This window comes from Perkinsus marinus (assembly GCF_000006405.1).
Source record: "Perkinsus marinus ATCC 50983 genomic scaffold scf_1104296964856, whole genome shotgun sequence".
NCBI classification, from domain to species: domain Eukaryota; phylum Perkinsozoa; order Perkinsida; family Perkinsidae; genus Perkinsus; species Perkinsus marinus.
Window position 1 is genome coordinate 184,733 of NW_003204538.1, and position 15,853 is coordinate 200,585.

Sequence of the window (15,853 nt, forward strand, 5' to 3'; positions counted from 1 at the left end):
CGACTTGGCTAAAGCAGATGAACCTCTGGGCATCGAGACGATCCCGGAGGAGGGTGGAATGAACGAGAGACAATTGCGGAGACTTGTAATGCTTCTAGGTGTCTTCGCCAGTGAGGATACCGCACCTCAGATAAATCGCGTCTGCGAGGCGACTGCTATTAATAGTATTTCTGATAAAAACCTTCTTATCTTATTCACTCGCTACTGTGACCCACAGACTGGTCAGTGAGTGCGCACGCGGAAGATTTGCGAAGATATCTTCCTAGAGCTCCTCACTCGCGAGAGTTATCCCGTGTTTTGGCGTGCTTTGCTAAGGTTCTTACGAAAGTCCCTTCGCCGTCATTCGCCTAAGCTGAAGGTGTGCATTTGTGGACCATGGGGGGGTTGTCGAATTGACGGTTATCCCAGGTCCATCGAGCATTTCACGTCCTTCGTAACGACTCTGCTGGTGGCGTCCGCAAGGTGGGTTTACAAACACTCAGGTTCAATCCCCACACTTGTCGTTCTCTTTAGATATATAACTTCCTCGAAACGGTTGGTCGAGGAAGCTTCGGTGTGGTTCACAAAGTCGTACATAAGGAGAGTGATCAAGTGCTTACCATTAATCTTGCAACCTCTCCACGATTTCATCGTGTAGCTCCGAGTGTGCAAAAGTGTGGATAAGGCGAAATCATCCGTACCTTTGGCCCAGCTCGAGGAGGAGATCAAGATCATATCACAGCTAGATCATCCAAACGTCATCAAAATATACGAGTACTTTGAGGATCCTAAGTATGCCCCTATCATTGACTACAATGAAGGGCTCGAGCATCAGATATATTCACCTCATTATGGAGGCTTGTTGGGGCGGTGAGCTCCTCTCGGTCATCCAAACGGCAGTTAACAAGGGGGTGTCTCTCCCGGACAGCTTCATCGCCGATGTGAGATAATTTTGTGGCGCAGTGAATAGTTATTATGATAGGTTACTAGGGAAGTACTCACGGCTCTATCATTCATGCACAATCAGGGGGTGGTTCATAAGGTAATGCACAGCCGTCGTTGTTATTGAGCTCTCGCGGCTTTGGATTCTAGTAGTCATATGGCATCAGAAGAAGTGTGTTCATAATATGTGATGACATACCAGCATTTCCTCCTTACTCCGAGTTAGTTATTGAGGCTCGGTCGTATTCTCAGGATCTCAAGCCTGAGAATATCCTCTTTGTGGATGTATCTGAGCCCAGTGAATATCTAGGAGGACCACCGAGGGCTACTGGTGATCCCCTCTTGAAACAGTTGTGTAAATATCAATCCTCCAGGTAACGTGAAAGTTATCGACTTCGGCTTGGCAGAACTATTCGGCGTGAACGTTGAGAAAAGCATGAATGTGAGTGTTGTTGTTGTTGTCGGTTGGTTGTGGGTGCCTCCACAGGTCGCAGGGACTGCCTTCTACATGGCACCTGAGATCTTCCGTCCACCCTTCGACTACAAATGTGATATCTGGAGCCTCGGTGTGATACTGTACGGACTACCATAACTCCCTCTTTGGACAACACTTAATCAGCTACCTCCTCCTTACCGGTTACTTGCCCTTCTTCGGCACTAGTGTCAGCGATGTGAAGTCGAATGTGATTAAGGATACAGTAGAGGTGCAGTAGAGAATGAAGATTAGGTTTTGTATAAGAGGATTCAATGGCCTGACACTGTTTGCAATTCGTCGAGGAGGTTGAGAGTATCCAAAGCAGCGCGGGATTTGGTAAATGGAGGGAGTCTAAAGTTGATAATCATTTCCGACAGGTTGAAAAGATGCTCGTTAAGGATCCATTACAGAGAGAGAGCGCCGCTGATCTGCTCAAACATCGTTGGTTGAGGAAGTTCTCTCCAGAGAATTGTTGGATGAATGTAACAGCGGAGCGATGCAATTCCTGCCACCATGACCCCAGGGAGTTCGACTCCTTTCTGGTGGGGTGGTGGATTGTATATGCTACTATGCACGACAAAGTGAACTGAAGAAAGCAATCATCAACCTCATCGCTCATCAATGGTCATTTCAAGAACAAGAACATGTGAAAGCCTCTCATTCCACGACAGCTGATTTTCCCTGCTATCCCCTCGTGGTTAGGTTAGGTCATTGTTCACCGATCTGGATTCAGAGGCTCGGGGCTGCCTGCCGGTGTCGAGAGTGGCTGAGGCATTACGGCAATCTCAGGTTAAAATGAGCGCCTCTGATGCATGGAGAGTAGCTTCTGCCATGGATCGAACCGGGGATGGTAGGTGGGGAGATCGGCCTTTTGTCTACTGTACCAGTTGAACTACACATTGGTAGGGTACATCGGTTACACGGAGTTTGTTGGGGCGTGCATCATTCGTGAGTACTAAAGAAGTGATAAGCTATGTTACACAGCCGATGACAGGGAGGTTACAACGCGAGGAAGGCGTGATAAAGGCAGCATTCCGATCTTTCACACCGAGGTCCTCTTCCCCTACAGTAGACGAGGTAGCGGTTAGCTTGTGGGCAGTACTATCTGGTGAAAGGTAATACTCGATGGGAGGGAGGCTGGAGAGGTAGCTATTCAGATGTGCTTTGACGGATTATTCAGATGAACCAGATGATTGTGATAGGCGAGCCAGTGAGTGTAGGTCCAATGTGATGTAGCTATCATTGCCTTGTGAATAGGAGCAGTACCAGCACGACCCCGTCTTCCATTGGATGATGCATCTCAAGGAGGATTCCATCGATGGGTTGAGGAGATGGATATCAATAAAGATGGTCGCATCGACTTTGAAGACTTCCGACTCTGGTTGGCTGGCCATCATCATCAGCAAGCCAGCATCAAGTCATGACCAGGGGCTGAGACCTGATAGATCACCCCTCCACCTCCCACACATGGGTGATGCATGGAAAAGCATGTTTCAATGTATCACATTATATGTGTATGTTGGGTTCAGTACCGAGGCCAATATCATCGATCATCCGTGCTGTATCAGTTTTTTCGTTCCTGCATTAGCTCTCATGACGATCGATGCTGGGAAGTCGGATGTCGTCGCTGCGGCGGCGGCGGTTGATGCTGCCTCGACTACTTCGTCGTTATCAACATCCTTGCCGAAGCAGCTCACCAAGGCACTACCATCACAGACCGACGAACTTGACATGGACCTTGGACTCCTCGAGAGGCTTGCTATCAATGTGAAGAGAGCTCACCATGCGGAGCCATCGAGGAAGCTTCTGTCAGGTACTAAAGCGAGGCAATGTCCCTAATCATGTCGCATTCATAATGGACGGCAATAGGAGATATGCTACCTCCCATCATCTACCCAAAGTACAGGGTCATCGATACGGTTATGAGAAGCTCTTGCAGGTCCGAATAGAATCTTCATTCAGTCGGAAGAATAACTGTCTCGTTAGGTTCTAAAGTGGTGTCTCCATCTTGGTGTGAAATACGTGTCCGCCTACACTTTTAGTGTTGACAATTTCAACCGATCTCGAGAAGAAGTTACTTACCTGATGGATCTGGCCAGCAGCAAGTTTGTCGAGTTGGGCAAGCATAATGGTTTTTTGGTGAGTGTGTTGCTTGAGTATAATCCTACTGGATGGTCCGTATCAGGAGCAGCACGGTATCTGTGTAAAGTTCTGGGGCGATTTGTCTCTACTGCCAACAGACATTCATCAGAAATGTATACAATTGGAAGAGAAGACCAGGAAGTATCCTGCAAGGGGTGAGCCCTACATTGGTTATCGATTCCTCCAGTCTTGTCAATGTAGCCACGCTGAACCTCCTTTTCTCGTATTCGAGCAAGTTAGAGATATCACAGGCTGTTGACAAAGCGATTGAAAAAAAGAGAGCTGAGCAACAACAATCACAAGGTACGATGATGCCTTTGTGAATGCGTGCAGATTGTCTGTCCAGGTACCCCTCTAGCATGGTCGGATATTGAGAGCCAGTTATACAGTGCCGGTACTCCTCCTCCTGATCTCATCCTACGTAAGCGACATAGAATGCAAATCAATGTTTCAGCGGTTGGGCAATTGAAGTCACATTTCAGGTACATCAGGCGAGACTAGATTGTCGGATTTTCTGCTATGGCAGATATCACCAGAGACTTTGATATGTTTTGTCAAACCCAACTGGCCCGACATGACTCTTCTCGATTTTGCACGGTAGCGGCGTTGGTGTGGTCCTACGGATATCTGCCGTCACCCTCCCTCCCTTCCTCTTCAGATGTTTGATGAAATACGATACGTTCAAGTCATCCCTGCCCCCGTCAGCAGCTCATCAGGATTAAATCTTGTAGACTAAAACCGTCACCATAACTGCTGTACAATTCCTTCACCGTGTTTCTCCCGTCATCATCATCATCCGTCGCGTTTTTCTGGGCGCGCGCTTTTTTCACAAAAGTCTGACTCGGATGTCTCCTTTCCTGGCATGTTTTCAGTGTTTTTGAACGGCCGCTGGACTCGCAGGAATGACGTAAGTTATGGTCCATGCCGTATGAAGTCTCGGACGCCCGAATCATCATAGCTTGAGGTGGCGGTAGGCTTGTGTCGATTTGGTAGTAGTGTCACATACGGTGACGCTTATGGTGACACCAGCGAGAAATTGTAATTGTTTGCTGCAGTTTTCACAATGTCTGCTCCCCAAGGAAACTCCGATGGGTATCCAAGTGCACCACCCCCTGAAGTGGTTGGGCAACCATACCAACCCCAGATGGGCACCAAGTCACAGGCCGCCTTTGTGCAGCCTCCTGCGGCTATTGTCTACATGCCGACCTTCGGGGATGACCCCGTTAGACTTACCTGCCCTTCCTGTCGGTGCGATGTCATCACTAACGTCAAACACAACATCTCTTGTGGTAAGAAAGTGGTCTAGAGTAGCTCTCCTATTGATTAAGCATTGTCAGGTACATGGTTAGCTGTATTATTGGTCTGCTTAATATTCTGGCCACTTGCATGGTTACCGTGTTGCATCGACTCCTGTCAACAGGCCGATCATACCTGTCCAAGCTGTGGTCGTATTGTTGGAAAGAAGGTTTTCATAACCAGCTAGGAAGTATAAGATTCCTATATCGTCTTGTAGGAACATCTCATTTTGTCATAACGAAGAATCTTTGTATTACTATTGTCATATGTCGAGTCTTGAGTGAAACAAAGGGTAGGATCAGATGGAATGACATCTGTCGTCATTACATTCACTAGTCCGTCGTTTTCTCTCATAATCATCGCGGGACATTCAAGTGTCTTCCTATTACGCCCATCAGATGCACGCATATGCAGAATATCGTCATGCCAATAGTTATCTGCTTCCTCAACAAATAGTTTGGTTGGTGAGTCCCAGCTCGAAAGTCGGATCAAACTCACCTAGGGTGGGCTACCTCAACTGACTCCGACATAGTTCTGTGACTAGTAAGCCTAACGTACTGGTCCCGCAACCTCGGACACTGGACCCTCCAGCTCACACTGCAATTGGGTTCGCAGCCGACCTCGGTGTTATGTGATGAAGTCGTACTGCATACAGTACCAGCTCCCTTCTGTGGGACCTCGAGAGGAATAAGTCGGCTCCTATTTGGGTCTGTTGTGCAGGATGGACCTGTGACGATGGGACAGCCTTTGGATGCCCCTCCCACAACTGCTGTCTTTTATATTCTGGATTTCGACGATGATCCGATAGGATTGGAGTACCCGAACTGGAGGAATGAAGTCGTTACTAATGTTGAGCACTGAATTTAAATGCGGTAAGTGTTACCGTTCCATTTGGGGCGTTATCATTACCAATGCCATACCCAAAACCTCCACCCTCCTTACCATGGTACAGTCTAATTACAGTGTTAGCCACGATAGTGTCTGTTGGTATCAGCGTCATACCAATATACTGCCCTCCGACCGCTCATCCATGGTATCTACCACTACTGGTGAGCATGATTGCTGATCATTCGCCGTCTCAGCCGTTTCCTGTCAGATAACTGCTCCATGTGTATCAGTACTTACCTCTTTGGAACTACTACCATACACGTTGATGTGTGTAGCAGCTCTTTCGAGCTCATGGATAGGATTAGGAGCTGGTATGTTCGTGCACTTCATATTTGATACTGTTAATGGTGGTCAATACAGTCGTGTCTGGGCGGCCTTACTCCTCTATCCTTATACATTCATATCGGCTCTTGGCATGCCCCCAGCCAAGTGTAAGCTTGGTGACTTCACCCTTGCCAACCTCACTACTGCTTTCGCTTATATACCTGTTGGCTTCTATGCCGTCGATGCTTACACCGAGACTTGGATAGCTGGTGTCAACTTCACCTTCGCTGCCATAGTGCCGATATTCGTCGTACTCGTGTTCAAAGCGCTGGGTTTGGTACCACCAGCAGAGCTCCCTATTACTCAGCGGCTTCCCTTCGCAGCTGCTGACTTCTTCGACCTATTGGTTGGGTACTTCATATCTGCTCAGGATCATCAGAACGCTGTTCGAGCAGGAGAGGACGATTTTAATGAAGTCGCTCACTCTGCAACTGGACAAAAGATACCACCGCGATTGAGCGCTATATTCTGGAACTTGGCTGGTGAGCTGTTTTCTCTCAAGGACTGTCTCCTTAGCCTGGATCCCCAGCCTGGCGTTGTCGCTTATGTGTGGAAGCCTCTAGCTGCCGACTTCGCTCTACTGCGGTCGGAGGTCGGTATTGTTCTGCGTAAGACGGCGAGAGGAGTGCCCGAGGAAGCTGACCGGAACCTCCCTGGGATGATAGCCCAATGTGAGGAGCTCACGGTCGATCTCATATCTGATATCAACGCGAAGGCTGCTAAGGGCTCAATAGCACCACCCACCTCAGCAGCAGTCGTACATTTTTATTCCTCTGTCGGGTCCATCCTTTACATCGCTGGTCTAGCCGAGAGGTATAGGCTGGCTGCTGTGATGCAGAAGGAAGAGGATGAGAAGTTAAAACAGGAGAAGAGAGATAATGTGATAAGGGGGTAGGATCGGATCAGCATGCATGTACAAAGTCATCTTCGATCGTCCTCTGAGAGCTAGTATTTATCATCGATTTGTCGTCTGTAGTTACTGAGTCGTCATGGCTTGCTGCTGGCTCTACCATTGTCAATATGGAAGGGTATTGTAACTTGGGTTAAAAAGCCCTTCTTTTACGATATCAAACAGAAGTCGGATATATGGCGGCGTTTTATCTTCCCTTTGAGGTTCAGCCTTACGTTATTCGCTATAGCCATCTCGATGATAATATGGGGTATGTACAGCGAGACCGTCCGTCTACACGGTTTTTGGGCCGTCATACCAGTTTATGTCAGCTTCCTGCCAACGGCTGGTGCTACTCTTATCAAAGGCACACGGAGGATATGCGGTACCATTTTGGGAGGTATAGCGGCTGTAATATGCATCTTGGCTAATCCGGGCAATAAAGCTGCCTTCTTCTGCGAGATGATATTAGTGGTATTCGTTGGTCGACTGGCTCAGTGCGACAGGCGTATCGGTTACGCTGGTTATGTTTTCTCTCTAACATGGTTCATGGTAGGTTTGAGCTCACTTCTTACCCCCGAGACGAAGGAGGAAATGCTGTACAACGCACTGTGGCGATTTGTTTTCACAACTGGTGGAGTTGTCATAACCTCCTTCTCGAGTTGCTTTATATTCCCGGAGTTCGCGGCCTCTAAGCTTGATAGAGCATCAGCACGAATGCTTGAGAAAGTCGCTGATAAGGTGCTCAATGCTCTCGATACCTTCCATCATCGGCTAAAGGCACTTTCTGAGGATAGTGAATGTTCTAGTGATGATGGACCGACAACTAGTATTATGCAAGATGACCGTGAAACGTTTGGTGTTGAAGGATTCCAGTCGATGGCTGAGCGGGCAACCCTTGTGACTGATGCTAAGATGGAGGCGATCGTGTTTGGCAAGATATTACTCGTCCGGGATGTGACAAAGAAAGTATTAGATAACCAGCTGTTAGCGAACCAAGTCTTAAGAGATGGTCTGGTCCTTTATAGCTCCTTGATAGTGTCAGTAGAGCACCTGCGGGATCCATTAGCCTCTCGAACCCTCGCCCCCCTACTAGGTAGTATTCGAGAACTGTCAAAGGCTATCAAGACCTCGTCGGACAAGATTGTGAGTTGCCTTTATGATAGCGGTGCTACACCGGGAATGCTTGAACACCTTCCTGATGATGTTCATGTTAAACTCCAAGAATGTGATGATAATTTCGGAGCCTTCCGTCGTGAATGGGTCGAAGATATCATGACAGGTGGTGAGAAGCTACAGGGTATGCATGGTGCTAATGTAGTCCGCTTCTCTCACACTGTCCTTGCTCTGGCTATGTTTGCCCAACGATGGAATACACTGGAAGGCCATTTACACGACCGTAGTGCACCCATTGAGCTCGTCGAAGCTCAGCAGCAGCAACAACAGCAGCATGCTGGACCAAGTCGCAGGATCTCCAAAGCTCTAGTATAGTATTCTCCAATACAGATTGTTACCTTCGCTATCTACGATTCCTTTGTTTCAACTTTTACAGCCGTTTTGTGGTCCAGTTTTGGTCAATAGCAATTTACTATCACGTAGGGAGTCTCCAGAAGGTCTCGTAGTAATTTGCTCTCTGGGGCGATGGAGCGTACGATCTACCTTTGCTGTGTCAGCTCTGTGGGAATATATTGATATAACGATGCGGGTGATGTGGGCTTGAGAGCTTCATTTGTTGGGGAAATTTTACTTCCCTCAATGCCATCCAAATTCCATACCAGTTGGAGCTACGCGCCGGAATGTGCTGTGAATGCTAACTGCTCCTATAGTCGTGCGTGGGCCTTCAAGTAGATTGCCTACTAGTCCACTCTTATCACACCTGAATCGGACGACGAGTTCACCGTGTCTACTTGTGGATTGGTTGTCGTTGTTGTAGCCGACAGACGTTATTAGATGCAATCCGCTTGTTGTCGTTTAGTGGTAGTTGTCAGTAATAATGATGATGACCAAGACGGTAGACAATCGAGAGATATCCTCCTTATCATTGGAAACCCCTCTCCTCGCCGATGGGCCCGACAATACTCATAATCACTACCAAGTGGTGGACCAAGAGAAGAACAACAGTCTTGAGCAGCAGCAGCATCATACGACAGATAGGCTGCCTCCACCCACAGTCACTGAGGCTTTCTCTAAGAGCCATACGACATACAGGGTAGCCTCTAGAGCTCCTCGATCTACACAACAGCATCATCTTTCAGGCCCGTCTAGTGGCATTACTCCGCTCCGACTCCATATTGGCATTCCTGGGCATTTTATCGTTTGTCGTCTTCGGTGTCATCACCAACAACGAAAATCTCTCCTTGGCGTTGTGGCTGTGGATTACCCTCCAGACATATCAGTTCGTCCTCGCACTTGGCCTTACAGCCATATTGGGGGTAGCAGTCGTGAAGGAGCTTCATGCAGGAGGGGGAGCTCGAACACGAATCTGGGTGGGTATCGTTCTACCGCTCCATCCCCACTTCACGCGCTGCGTCGACAGGTACTGTGTTTCGCGGTGACACCCTACTACCTCAGCTTGGCCATCTTAGTACCACTATTTGGCTGGCCTTACGTTATCCATTCACAATGGATATGCACTCTCATACCACTCCTCTGTCAAACGAATGATGATGATGAGTACTACGACTATGATAATTATGGTATTCCAGTTGAAGGTGAAAACTACATTCCAGTTGATGCAGGGGCGGGGACTTTAAAGGAAGCCTTCAGCAAGCAGAAACGTCTTTTCCTTACTACAGGTCAAATGCCCCTTCACTTACCTTCCAGACTTGGCCATTTCAGGATTTCTCGGTCTCAGTTGCTGGTTGGTCTTCAGTAGCCTCTATTACTACTTCGAGAAAGATAATCCACGTATGGTGTATTGTCCTGAGACCCTTGGAGCTCCTACTCAATGTTATAATAGGTGAAGCCCTCTCCCTTGCCTCGTAGATCAGACTAGCTAGGTTAGATACTCCTCTATACCTCTATCAATGTACCACACTCTTATCGTATTGTTGGGGGAATTCCCACACGTATCGGACTACTCGACTGCGGGATGCATCATATCCATATTCGCCATCATATTTGGCGTAGCTGTCGTGGCCGTACCTGCAGGTGAGCTCGATACCCTCGTAGGCGTTGCGGATCTTGTTGACGTGTGCCTCTCTAGTGATGACCTCATTGGAGCTTGCGGCTTGGATGTGTAGGTCTGCTCGGTGCGGGTATACAGTCAGGCTTGCGAGGCATACGTCAAATTGAAACACCAGAGGCATCCTTATCAACAACAGGACAGATTCCTACTGCCGGTTATCACAGGCATCAGCTGCCTGTTATCACTCGATTGGAGTTCCAAGATTTCCTATCGGCCAAGTAGGCTTTCTATCATGGCTGCCTCGTTCTATCATTAATTCCATTTGTAGAATTGGATTGGACCATGAGGCACTCTTCCGAATGATGCTGGCGATGGATGGTCATCATGGCGAGATGGTGCTACGACTCACGTCGAGCGAGGATCGAGACGGCGGCTGGCGGGTTGACCTAGGGGACTTTGCTAGGTAGAGCGACTGGTCCTATTCAATCATCATCCTGCTTTATTAGATTCGTAACCTGTTGGTTGTTGGTGCCAGTATCCGTCACCCACACGCTACTGGATAGTCTACCACCTGCCGCTATACCTCCTATAGACCACTACGCCCTTGGCCCACTGGGGGTCCTCGTTACTCTCATCTTCACTGTGGAGCTCCTATTTAGACTCTACTGTGCTCCTCTGATGCCTAACTTCAACCAGTCTGCCGCTACATCGACAATATTCTACACCAGTCGGGCTACAAGATTCCCTCGCGCACAGGCGAGGTTCTTGGAGTATGCCTTCGGCACCGCCTATGGGCTGATAGATGTCCTCGCTGTCATCCCCGGGGTACTCATCTGGTTCACGCCACAAAATGAATACCTTTGGGCTCTCCTATTGCTACGGGTTTTTAAGGCGGAGCGATACGTATCGGGATTTGCATATTTCCGGCAAATTCTGAAAGATAGCAGAGCAATACTGGTGTATTCTGGAGGAGTGGCGATTGGTCTGTGGCTTCTCTCAGCCGAGGTTATGTATTACACTGAGAGATACAGCATCGATCCACAGGTAGGGTCCCTCCCACTTATCGGTTCATGCCAGTGTCAGGTTAGTAATCACTATTCGACTCTCGATGGTAGCTTGTGGCTCACTCTCTTGAACATGTCGGGTGAGTCACCACTTGGGGACTACTCCTTTTGGGGGTCTATCGTAACTGCCGCATTGGGGGTCTTTGCTGTGGGAGTAATTGCAGTGCCACTGGGCGTGTTTGGCGCGGGAATGCAGGACAGGTACGACGTTATTCGAGGAGTAACCTAATCTTCTGACTACTATTATGCTAGGTTGGAGTCCCTTTTGGAAGAAGACAGTGCAGTTTTAGCGACGGCTTCAAAGGAGGCGATGCTTGCAACTTCAGAGGCCCTCCGTCATACCACCACATTACAGCGTCGTGCCTTTATCCTTGTGAACCCTAGAGAGGCGGATAATCGAAGTAAGCTCGATTGGTATAGAGGAGCCACTATGCAGTATTGGTCACGACGCTACCAATATTGGCTGGGGTTCTGGCTGGCAGTTAGCACTACAGTTGCCGTCCTAGAGACCCTTCCAGCTTACCATACTACATGGCCGGCTTGGACAAGGGCACTCCTCTCTATTGGGGAGACACTAGCTGTCCTGGTCTTCACGTTAGACTATGTTCTAAGGCTGTACGGTGCCCCTATGAGTGTTGGACGATGGGCTCCACAAGGTTACGTCTCTGACACTGCGATGAGGTGGGCTTATGCTACGACCTTTCTCGCGGTTGCCGACTTTCTCTCTGTTCTACCCTGGTGGATAACGGTCTCAACTAATTCACAACTCACCGATCGTTATGATGGCGAGTTCCGACTGCTTAGATTATGTCGAATATTCAACTTGGACTTCCTCACGGTGACTTGTTCCCTCCTATTGTCCGTAGTGAGAGCCCAGCGAAGGTGCCTCGGTCGTGCTTTGTATGTCGTACTAGTCTTATGGCTTTCTCTTGGGGGTCTATTGTGGTTTACTGAGCATAATGATGATCAGCTCGCTGGCAGTCCACAACTACCACAGTCTTCGCGCTACGGTTCGTTGGTGTCCTCCTCGATCCCCTTCGCTATGGTGCATCTGACTGGTGATTTTCCTCTCATCGACTACACTACCACCGGCAAAGTAGTGCTGGGCCTCACTGTTGTATTGGCCGTTGGTGTTGCTGCAGTACCGGCTGGTCTCTTGGCAGCAGCATTCACGAAGGCTCTTAGAAGGCAGAGGGAGAGGGAGCGAGCCAGGAGGAGGGAGGCTGCAGGGATCATTGGAAAGCATGTACGGAGGTACATGGTGAGGAAGAGGCTTGAAGGCATCATAATGGAGGCACGTCTGAGGCAGATGAGGGAGTTAGCGGAGCGACGCAAAAGTAGCTTCGTCGTAGCTGCCGTCACTGTCAGATGGTCTGATTGCGCTTCTCAGGAACGCTCGTTCATCGTGTCCACCATTATATACATCATGATAGATTCTACCGAGGCTTTATGCTCACCTTGGTTCTACTCAATGTCCTAGCGATAATACTCGAGAGTGATGCTGCAGTATTGATTATCATTGGCAAACGTGGCTTTGACTACTTCGAATTCGCATCAGTGAGTTTCCTAAGGCAGTCATCCTCTTCCGCCTCCTCATTTTTGTCTCCTACAATGGTGACCTTCAGGTATGCGTCTTCACTATTGACTACCTAGCCAGGGTATACAGCTCTACGGCCAACCCTCTTGTTGGGTGTAGCCGTGGAAGATACATGAGATCCTTCCTAGGTCTAGTGGACCTGATATCGATACTACCATTCTGGGTAGAGTGCCTTACATACCTAATAGAGCCATCCTATGCTGGCTCACCCGATGCGAGCATCTTCCGTATCTTTAGAATCTTCCGAGTGAGTTGGTTGCAGCTGAACTCAATATACAGTGACCTCCTAGATCCTCCTACTGGAGCATTTCCTGGTAGCATGGCGGCAGCTGTCAGTGGTATGGTCCGAATGTAGGGACACCGTCCTCTCGACCGGCGTCATCGCAGCTGTGGTGAGGTCCTCCTCCTCAGAGGGAGTCCAGTCAAGCGTATCTCACCTCGCCTACTGTTCAGGTCTGGTTATTCGCCTCCTGCCTCTTCTATGAGTTTGAGAATTCCTCCTCTATCAGTGGAATATCTCCTTTCGATTCAATACCCTCTAGCATGTATTACACAGCTGTATTCCTAGGCGGTAATCAGTCCTGCATAGAGCTGGATGCACCTCGTATTATTCAGGTGAATGGAGTATGGTAGACTTCTCCCCATCAGGCAAGTGCCTCTGTGTAGTAGTATCTCTACTAGGAGTGGCTCTCTTCGCCATGCCTGCTGGTCTACTCTTCGAAGCATTCGGAGATGTATCTGGCCTCATGGTGGCTCCACCTCTATTCAGATGTGTTCAGGTCCTAACCAAGTGTGAGCTTTTGGATGATTATGGTCGATCGTCGTCGAAGGTCGCGGGTGGTGAGAGCGACCACGTGGTGTAACGCCGCACATGTTATTTTTAATTGAGTTATTCTGGCCTAGAACAAGCCGTTATGAAGGGTTATGCTCTCCATGTGAATGATGCATTAATAAGAAGTAACATAGTGTCGTTTGAGGCTGTGCATAAATCGATTTCAATGCTGGTCGACTTGGTTTTTTGGTTGTCAATCCTCCGAACTCACAGCTTCATAATACTCGCAAATCGGTTGAGTGGAGCCCCTTTCCGAGATACCTGGCCCAGCAACGATGTCGTCAGTTCACACTAGAATAACCTACTACTACCTATGCGGTTGTAAGGGTCTACTCTCTCATGTCCACTAATCCCGCTGACGTGTTGTCATCCCTACTTACTTACTTGCGAGACCATGATACATATAGTCAACAGAGTAGGGAGGATGATGCATCAGCAACTAGGAAGTGCATTGAGGCAAGGGAAGCAGTAACTACTCGCTACAACCATGATGCATACGCTCTCAGTCGGCTCTCACTTTGCTGGAGTATGGAGGTATGCCGCAGTGTGCGTCTACCGCTGACCTTGAGTATCTGAGAGGGGTCATGAAGCGTCGATGGATAGACCAGAATACCCACTTGAGCGATCGTGCTGAACAAGAGAAGCTCTTGTGGCAGCGAATTGTGAGATACTCGTGCTGCTGCGATTCTCCACGGGGACTATGTAAAGCAAAGTCTCGAGTGAGACCCTCTCTACAGGTGTCGGTGACGAGGGAGCCTTCGACTGAAGATATCGATATTGATGATATCTGTGAAACCCTTATTACCGAGCTTCATCTCACCAGGAGTGAGGTTCTTCGTGCAAAACGGCAGCAGTGGGAGACGGTGGAAAGTGAGGAATCGAATATGACTAAGTCATTGGCTAGAGAAGGAGAAGCTACTGATAGTATACTATCGAGGGTGATTACAGGGAGAGCTCATGGTGGTGGTGGGCAGCTGAATAAGGGGTAAATTGCTACACATCGAGAGGGGGAAGCTCTTCGAGTCTACACGGTTGATCAGGTCGAAATCAGGAGAGGGTAACACTGATGAGGGCAGCATGAGAGGTTGGTAACTAGACTCCCGTAGGAGTGATGTGGGTTGTATCAGAGTCATCCCTTGACCATTTGCAACCTGAGATGGTGGAGGCGATCGAGGCACTGCGAGTGAGCCCTTCTGAAGGCAACATCATTCGAGATGAGGATATTGCTGGTGAGCTCTTCCGATCACCCGCAGATGATGAGTCTACCACTGGCAGGGTTGAAGTTCACAAAACAAACAATCACCGAAGTACTGATAATGCCACAGAAGTTCCCGCAGCTTTTCACTTCCCCATTGACAAGACCACCAAGAGGCATACTTCTCTTTGGGCCACCCGGTAGCACCTCTCAAAGTGCCGGTAGCCGAATGATCCGTCGAATGGTTCCTATGAATGGTGGGGCTGAGTTGTCACATATAAAGACCTGACTTGGTTTGAAGTTTGAAATGATGCAGACACTCGGATAACATTCCCGTATGTGCCTCTATCGCGATTGCATGTCCATCGCTCTAACCCCACCCCAGGTTGAATGCCTGTTGTTATGAGGTACCGGCAAGACCATGTTGGGACGATGGATAGCCTCTAAAGTGAATGCCACTTTCATAAACGTGTCGGCATCAATTCTTTTCTCGAAATGGATCGGGGAGAGTGAGAAAATGGTGAATACCTTATTCCAAGTGGCTGATCATTACCAACCAACAGTCATATTCATTGATGAGGTAAAACATCAATACCATGGAGCCGATGATGGATCACGTCATGCTCCCCTCATCGATATGTTGCGGCTATCTCACATCACACCACTCGACTAGCAGCTGCTGCGTTTATTCCACATCATTTTGCAGGTAGATAGTATTCTCGGTGCAAGATCCGAAGGGGACCACGAGTCCACGAGACGATTAAAGAATGAGTTCCTTGCCGCTCTGGATGGTATCACCAGCAGACCCGAGTCTCGAATACTCTTCCTTGGAGCGACCAATCTACCCTGGCAGATTGACGCTGCCGCATTGAGGAGATTCCCCAAAAAGCTGTAGGGTATCTAACAAGAAGATCATGATTCTCTTTGATTTGGCCCTCACTGGATATGATCGTTCCACGAAGCCCATAGCATTGACACGTAACACAAATGCAGTTATATAGTTATAGATGATATAGTGATACAGTTACAGTAGTGTTACAGTTATGGTGAATGCAGTTTAGGTGATGCCCAGCTGGTGCGATCAGGTACACCCCGCTGCCCGG

The 15,853-nt window shown here is 48.6% G+C and overlaps 8 protein-coding genes across 8 annotated transcripts in view; 7 read left to right on the top strand and 1 right to left on the bottom strand.

The window, feature by feature from the left end:
- The window catches only part of Pmar_PMAR005941 (calcium-dependent protein kinase, putative), a gene marked incomplete at both ends in the record, with an annotated part of 2,056 nt that extends 422 nt beyond the window's left edge, over positions 1-1,634 (top strand). Inside the window, 10 exons of the mRNA XM_002769837.1 lie at positions 18-85; positions 409-462; positions 514-591; positions 638-771; positions 815-920; positions 962-1,021; positions 1,174-1,219; positions 1,296-1,363; positions 1,409-1,497; positions 1,541-1,634. Coding sequence (XP_002769883.1) covers positions 18-85; positions 409-462; positions 514-591; positions 638-771; positions 815-920; positions 962-1,021; positions 1,174-1,219; positions 1,296-1,363; positions 1,409-1,497; positions 1,541-1,634 — 797 coding nt within the window. The remainder of the gene's footprint in view (positions 1-17; positions 86-408; positions 463-513; positions 592-637; positions 772-814; positions 921-961; positions 1,022-1,173; positions 1,220-1,295; positions 1,364-1,408; positions 1,498-1,540) is intronic.
- Positions 1,635-1,782: 148 nt separating this feature from the next.
- On the top strand, positions 1,783-2,355 carry Pmar_PMAR005942 (hypothetical protein; the record flags this gene model as incomplete). The annotated part of the gene is made up of 3 exons (XM_002769838.1): positions 1,783-1,878; positions 2,099-2,246; positions 2,303-2,355. 3 exons carry the CDS (start codon positions 1,783-1,785, stop codon positions 2,353-2,355), a joined length of 297 nt encoding a protein of 98 aa, XP_002769884.1.
- A 28-nt stretch (positions 2,356-2,383) lies between these two features.
- On the top strand, positions 2,384-4,279 carry Pmar_PMAR005943 (Dehydrodolichyl diphosphate synthase, putative; the record flags this gene model as incomplete). The annotated part of the gene is made up of 10 exons (XM_002769839.1): positions 2,384-2,473; positions 2,654-2,867; positions 2,985-3,163; positions 3,210-3,335; positions 3,383-3,535; positions 3,582-3,693; positions 3,740-3,841; positions 3,885-3,959; positions 4,021-4,135; positions 4,197-4,279. 10 exons carry the CDS (start codon positions 2,384-2,386, stop codon positions 4,258-4,260), a joined length of 1,230 nt encoding a protein of 409 aa, XP_002769885.1. The 3' UTR covers positions 4,261-4,279.
- Positions 4,280-4,601: 322 nt separating this feature from the next.
- Pmar_PMAR005944 (hypothetical protein) lies at positions 4,602-4,844 on the top strand (the record flags this gene model as incomplete). The annotated part of the gene is made up of 1 exon (XM_002769840.1): positions 4,602-4,844. The coding sequence occupies one exon, from the start codon at positions 4,602-4,604 to the stop codon at positions 4,842-4,844; it is 243 nt and encodes an 80-aa protein (XP_002769886.1).
- Positions 4,845-4,942: 98 nt separating this feature from the next.
- Positions 4,943-5,332, bottom strand: Pmar_PMAR005945 (hypothetical protein; the record flags this gene model as incomplete). Its single annotated transcript, XM_002769841.1, has 1 exon — positions 4,943-5,332. A coding segment is annotated over one exon (297 nt), but the record flags the coding sequence as incomplete, so codon positions are not given.
- A 655-nt stretch (positions 5,333-5,987) lies between these two features.
- On the top strand, positions 5,988-8,426 carry Pmar_PMAR005946 (hypothetical protein; the record flags this gene model as incomplete). The annotated part of the gene is made up of 2 exons (XM_002769842.1): positions 5,988-6,926; positions 7,023-8,426. 2 exons carry the CDS (start codon positions 5,988-5,990, stop codon positions 8,424-8,426), a joined length of 2,343 nt encoding a protein of 780 aa, XP_002769888.1.
- Positions 8,427-10,978: 2,552 nt separating this feature from the next.
- Pmar_PMAR005947 (hypothetical protein) lies at positions 10,979-13,727 on the top strand. The gene is made up of 9 exons (XM_002769843.1): positions 10,979-11,106; positions 11,146-11,327; positions 11,379-12,463; positions 12,517-12,683; positions 12,752-12,970; positions 13,014-13,115; positions 13,177-13,294; positions 13,339-13,457; positions 13,503-13,727. Exons 1-9 carry the CDS (start codon positions 11,071-11,073, stop codon positions 13,584-13,586), a joined length of 2,112 nt encoding a protein of 703 aa, XP_002769889.1. The 5' UTR covers positions 10,979-11,070; the 3' UTR covers positions 13,587-13,727.
- Positions 13,728-14,139: 412 nt separating this feature from the next.
- Pmar_PMAR005948 (conserved hypothetical protein) overlaps positions 14,140-15,853 on the top strand; it is a gene marked incomplete at both ends in the record, with an annotated part of 11,518 nt that continues 9,804 nt past the window's right edge. The window contains 7 exons of the mRNA XM_002769844.1: positions 14,140-14,217; positions 14,293-14,540; positions 14,596-14,639; positions 14,683-14,784; positions 14,831-14,950; positions 15,158-15,330; positions 15,457-15,641. Coding sequence (XP_002769890.1) covers positions 14,140-14,217; positions 14,293-14,540; positions 14,596-14,639; positions 14,683-14,784; positions 14,831-14,950; positions 15,158-15,330; positions 15,457-15,641 — 950 coding nt within the window. The remainder of the gene's footprint in view (positions 14,218-14,292; positions 14,541-14,595; positions 14,640-14,682; positions 14,785-14,830; positions 14,951-15,157; positions 15,331-15,456; positions 15,642-15,853) is intronic.

Excerpts from the sequence above, each read along its gene's own strand:
- Pmar_PMAR005947 (XM_002769843.1), top strand. The coding sequence starts at position 11,071 with ATGTATTACACTGAGAGATACAGCATCGATCCACAG. Across the intron at positions 12,684-12,751 it reads ACTACTTCGAATTCGCATCA|GTATGCGTCTTCACTATTGA; the intron begins GTGAGTTTCCTA and ends GGTGACCTTCAG. Across the intron at positions 13,116-13,176 it reads CCGGCGTCATCGCAGCTGTG|GTCTGGTTATTCGCCTCCTG; the intron begins GTGAGGTCCTCC and ends CCTACTGTTCAG.